Genomic DNA, 6,148 nt, shown 5'->3' with positions numbered 1-6,148 from the left:
TTATTTTAATTTTTTTGCATAGCCAACAAAATTTTATGAATGCTCAATTAACCAAACAAATTTTTTTATCGGTTTTTGTAAATATTAAATAAATTGATACGGATAACTATAGGCACACAATAATATGTGCACTTTAATAATTCCATACTTTTTATTATTTTTTTTTTTTTAAATCACAAAATATGCCTAATTAATTTAGACACTAATTAAAGAACAAATAAAAATATATTTTTTATTATAAAATTAAATATAAATGAGCGTTGATAAAATTACAAACGCAAATTTCATTTAATTCTTTATTTTTTATGAGTCAATAATGAATAATTCATTGATTAATCAAATTTTTGTTTTAAAAAAAAAATCTAAAATACTCAATAATTAACTCAAATCATTTATTTATATAACGTAAAAAAGTAAATAATTTTTTTTTTTTAAAAAAAACGAAACATAAAAACACTAATATTATGAAAAAATTGATAAAACAATATTATGTTGAAAACTAACAAATTTTTCTTTTTAATTATATATTTTTATATTCTATTTGTTATTTTATCAATAATTAATAATTGTTTACTTATTAATTTTACAAAACGACGAAAGATAAAAAAAAGAAAATATATCCAAATTAATATTAAAAAATAAATGATGTATCTTATTTGTAAATTTTATTTGAATTTTTTCAATTAATATTTTTATTGTTAATTTTAGTTTGCAAGATGAGTTTCAATATCTCGTGGCCAATTACTGGCTGTATGTCTGACATATCCAGGATCTGTTGGTGATGATGGTCCAGTTTGTGTACCAGTTGTTGATTTACGTAAAACACCAACCCATTCTTCAAGTTTTTCAATTTCATCACGACCTCTACCAACTGCACGTTTATTATTATTTATTGATGACATGTTATATCCACGTTTTAAAATACCTGGTGCAATTCTCGTTGGAACATTATCATACTGACTCAAATCCGAAAATCTTGAAAAATATTGTTTTTTAATTTAGTAATTTTTTTTATTTTCAGCTAAAAAAAAGATCATTATATATTTTTACCTTCCACGAGTTTCAAAATGATCATTATCATCATCATCATCATATCTGTCAACTCTCATAATTTTAACACTTGGATTTATAAATTTTGGAAATACTGGCTCAATAATATTGTCTTTTGTTGTTGGAAATCTTGGAGTATCAACTTCATCAAATGGTCGATTAATAATTTCATGTTTATTATAAAAAATTTTACCATCATTAATATCATTACCATAACTATCATGTCTTCTATTGATATAATCTTTTGTTTGTCTTTCAGCATCAATAAATTTAATATCACGATCATGAAAATCAATTGGTTCAGCTGTAACACCAACATCTATTGTTGTTTTTTTTTTTTTATCATTCAATGATGATTCAGATGGTAAAGTATCAGGTACATTAACAACTTCAGGTTTATTAACTTTATCAAAAATTATATTTCCACTTTTATCAGCTTCCAAATTTTGTGTATTGTCATTATTATTTTTTGATATTTTTTCTTCTTTTTCCATAGTCATTGTTGTTGTTATTGTCGTCACTGGTTTAACTAAATTTAATGATATATTTTTTCGTTGATGATGAACAATAATTGCAATAAATTAAAGCAAAAAAAATAGAAAATTGAAAGAATTTATTAACTATTTTATAGAAATTTGTTGTTTATTTAAAAAATTATTAGTAATTTAAATTTATTTATAATTATTAATGAATTTAATACGTTAAAAATAATTATAAGTCTATTTTGAAGACTTGCCTGTGTCATTGTAAAGAATATTCATATTATCATCATGTTTTTTTGCCTTGGGTGTGGTCATAAGTAAATCAATTATGAATATAAATGCAGTTATGAGACACAATGATCCAAAGATTGTTGCATTATCAACAAGTTGGTCTGGTACACCATCAATTGAAGTCAGTGCTAATCCACCAATAACAGCAAATAGAATAACTCCAACTCCAAGTAAAAATGATTCCTTGAAAATATAATTATTATTATTTTAAAATGCAGAAAAAAAAATATAATAATCTTGGGCGTATTACGTAAAGGAAAAAAAAAAAAGAAAGAATAAATAATAAAAGATTTTTTTTTTTCTTTAAAAAAAAAAAACAACACGTCGAAATAAAAAAAAGGTAATATATTGTGTATTACGTACACTGAACCTGCATTGAATTTTTTAAAAAAAGAAATAATTATTAGCTTTTTCATTTGTCTTGAAATTTATTTTTTATATTTTTTTTTTAGAAATAATTTTTTTCTGTAGACTGATGGAGGCCAAGCCGAGCCCATCAGACATAAATTCGTCAATTTTTTTTTTTTATTTTTTTTTTGTTGTTACATCACTTGTTTAGCCTCATAATAATACAAGTTGTTGTTTATTTATTTTTTTTCTAGTTTCTCGCACGTATGGACCTTGTGATGATTCGGATGAATGAACCAGAATTTTATGCTGATATATCATAAATGCAACTTTCCCACGGAGTTTTTTTTTTAATATATTACCACAATTATTTATCAGTTAATATTTAAATTATTTATATATACTTTTGTCATGATCAAGGATTATATAGAAGAAAAAAAAAGTATATAATTGAGTTGAGTATTAAAATAACGCTTTAAATTTGTGAGTCATCATAAAAAAAAAATAAAATAAAAAATGCAAAGTTGTCAACGAATATGCATACTAGATCAAGCATAATTACGTTTATGTTTTTTACTTTATATTTATTATTTTCTAGCCTTGCTGGTCAATGTCATCGACAGTCAAGATATTCTCACGATATTTATGTATTTTTTTATCAAGAGGAAATGACTAATTAATTAATGGTAATAATCACTATGAAATATAATCAAGTGTTGACTATATTTAAGCTTTTTATAAATTGTAAATTATTTTTTTCGACTTACTGTCCAACGACCACTGAGTTCACCTGTCATCGTTGCAATTAATAGGCCCACTGTTATTATCACGTAACCACCACATGTTGCTGTTGCAAATGCTGCACCTAAAATTAATCATGTTTATTAGATCATGTATTTTTTTTTGGATTAAGTAATTAATTCAATTTACCAATTCTTCCCCAAGTTACATTGTTCAATAGTGACCATTCTCTACTACGATTTCTTAAGTAATGATAAACTCTTGAACTTTCATCATCAGTTATTCGAAGAGTTGTTAAACAAGCAAAACATAAAATCTACAAAAATAATTATTTATATATTATATGATTTTAATTAAGTTGGTTTTTTCAACTCACCACTTCAATTATCCTGATGAAAACTTTTCGATTAAACATTTTTGATTTATTTTTCGATAAATTTATCAGTGTATTTCGTGGTTCTCCAATTGCATCACCACGAAAACGTTTGACAAATTTTTGCCACACACTATTTCTATTATCTATTGGCAAAAAAAAATCACATCAACAATGTATGTTTATTTTGTTTTTTTAAATTAATTTTTCAGGAGAGACGATTCGATGTTAACTAAGTCAAGAAGACAACTGGTGATGACTGATGAGGTGTTTGAATGAGGTGCGTCCGGAAGATGAAATGAAAAAAAATTGTTTTATGAATGTATTATAAAAATGATTGTTATCATTGAAAAGAAAAATAATAGAGACACGACAGATAGCAGTGACGATGTTTAACTGAACAAGTTGGAGGTATTATTGTGTATTCATGTTGTCCGCATGACGTAGTCAAACCTTGTCACGTAATAAGAACTCTATACGTACAAAGTATGTACACCTGAAAACAATGACATTAACGCAAAATGCGTGGGATTTTTTAAAAAATAAAATCAGTGTGTCCATAGGTGTCTATAGATCACCATGAACAAAATGAATAAAAAAAATTGAAAAAAAAAAAAAGTAAAATAATAATAAAACGAAATGAGACACTAAAAAAAAAAAAAAAAAAACAGAACAGAACAAAAAAGATTGAAGAAAAATAAATATAATATCATGAATCTAATATGCGTATAATATAAAATCGTATTTATATTTTATTAAGAATTAAAAATAAAGGGGGCAACAATGTAACGCGGTTTCTTCGAAATTTTAAGCTGAAAGAATCAAGTTTATACACCCTTCATATACAACACACGTGCCCACCAAATAAATTGATAGAAATTTTTTTTTTTTTTTTATTTCAATTGTTATTTTTTATTATTAACACGTAAATTTATCTTTTATTTATTTTTTATTTTTATTCATAGAATTGTATAGTTTTTAAAACAATTGATATAAATTATTTTTTTATTTTGTAGAAACTATACTTATTTTTAATGGAAAAAATTGTTAATTCTTTTTTTTTTTTAAATCAATTATTTTTCATTTTTAAATTATTTATTAATATTAATTTTATTATTTATTTGTTTAAAAAATTATTGTTTTTTTCATGTAATAAAATTAAAAAAATTTAAAAATTTAATTTAAATTTAAAAAAATATATATTTCAGATGGTACTTGCTGGATCTTTCTGTGGTGTCTCCCCACTACTTGATTAGTCCCGTGGGATATTTGTGGAATAATGGGGCAATGATGATTGGTTGACAAAACGAGCTTGAAATTTTATTGGATCAAGAAATGTTGGCATAAAAGCCTGGATAAAATCTTGAGTCTCATCAGTCATTCAAATTGGATTGAGCTGTTTGTGAGTTAACATCGTTCAACAAGAAGTACATCATTGAAAATACTTCAAGCAGTATTACAATGTACAATTCACACAAAGGTAACATTATTTTAATTTAATAAATTATAAACTCTTATCAATTTGAATAATGTATTGACTAATTAAATGATAAAATTATTTTTAATTTAAACAAAAAGAAATATATAATTTCCAAGTTATAATTGTCAATAATATTAATATTTTTTTTGTTATAATTTTCAGTTGATAAATCAATTCTATCACAGTGTGATGACCCAGTGGAAAATCAATTATGTTCTACTGAAAAATTGATTAAACTCAGTAATGATTGGGGGAGGCAAATAACACAAATAAATGGACAAAGAAAAACTAGTCCACCACCAGACTGGCAAGGTTCACCACCTGATGCTAGATGTGAAATTTTTGTTGGTAAAATTCCACGTGATTTATATGAAGATGAAATACATCCAGTATTTAGTCAAATTGGACAAATTTATGAGATAAGATTGATGATGGATTTTTCTGGTAGTAATAGAGGCTATTGTTTTGTCATGTACACCAACGAACAAGATGCCCAACGTGCTATTGATCGATTTAATAATTATGAAATAAGAGCAGGAAGTCGAATTGGTGTTGTTAGAAGTATCAACAATTGTCGTCTTTGGGTAACACGTTTACCTAAAGATTTAAACACTCGAGATTTTATGCAAGTGAGTTGAATTAAAAATTAATTTTAAAAATTTATATTATTTAATTTATTATTGACTTTAAAAATTTATAATTATTGTTTATGTTTATAGAAAGTTTATACATTGACAAATAATGTTAAAAAAATTGGAGTTTATCGTTCGTTAAAAAATGATTATCCAAAGAATGCATTGTTGTATTATAAAACTCATATGGATGCAGCAATGGCTAGAAGACGTTTGGTACCAGAACGAGGTAAATTTGTTGGAACAACTGATATACAAATTGATTGGGCACATCCAGAGCATATACCTCGAAATGTGGTGAGTTTTATTTTTATTATTACGTGATAATTTTATTTATTTAAAATAAAAAAAATATTAGCATGAAGATCTTGGTGTTTAATACAGAATTAAAATAAAATTGACAATTTTTTTTTTTATGAAAAATGATAAGTAAAAGTATATATGTAAAAATAATAATAGAAAAATTAATAATTTATAAATAAAAAGATGATGTGTTGGCCATGAATGGAAACAATGACTATGATCTCTCGTCTCACGCAAAAAAATCGGAACGTGGGTATATTTGATAGTTATTTTTTTTTTTTTCTTTTTTCAATCACAATGAACCCGAGTTTTTTATTTAATTAATTTTTTTTTTTTTTCTTTTAAATCGTATTATGCAAAATTAAAGCAAACTTACCTTCCATACTCGTCGTGTTACGAAGTACAACTAAATAAAATTTTGTTCTAAAAAAATAAAACGCGGGTCTTA

At 24.5% G+C, this 6,148-nt stretch overlaps 1 protein-coding gene across 2 annotated transcripts; it reads right to left on the bottom strand.

Moving 5' to 3' along the window:
* Window positions 1-237: 237 nt before the first annotated feature.
* On the bottom strand, window positions 238-6,085 carry LOC122852874. 2 transcript variants are annotated; one of them, XM_044152968.1, is made up of 8 exons: window positions 6,077-6,085; window positions 3,289-3,431; window positions 3,102-3,228; window positions 2,939-3,036; window positions 1,787-2,006; window positions 1,262-1,579; window positions 1,051-1,192; window positions 238-975 (listed from the first exon to the last, which is right to left on the bottom strand). In XM_044152968.1, the coding sequence occupies exons 1-8, from the start codon at window positions 6,081-6,083 to the stop codon at window positions 705-707; spliced, it is 1,326 nt and encodes a 441-aa protein (XP_044008903.1). In that variant the 5' UTR covers window positions 6,084-6,085; the 3' UTR covers window positions 238-704. The 2 variants fall into 2 exon arrangements, with proteins under 2 accessions (XP_044008903.1, XP_044008902.1); XM_044152967.1 differs by having other exon boundaries at window positions 1,051-1,579.
* Between the last annotated feature and the right edge of the window lie 63 nt (window positions 6,086-6,148).

The sequence above is a fragment of the Aphidius gifuensis genome, linkage group LG3 (genome assembly GCF_014905175.1).
Source record: "Aphidius gifuensis isolate YNYX2018 linkage group LG3, ASM1490517v1, whole genome shotgun sequence".
NCBI classification, from domain to species: domain Eukaryota; kingdom Metazoa; phylum Arthropoda; class Insecta; order Hymenoptera; family Braconidae; genus Aphidius; species Aphidius gifuensis.
Note: the sequence above shows the minus strand (reverse complement) of the source record. Positions and strands in the feature narration are given on the sequence as shown.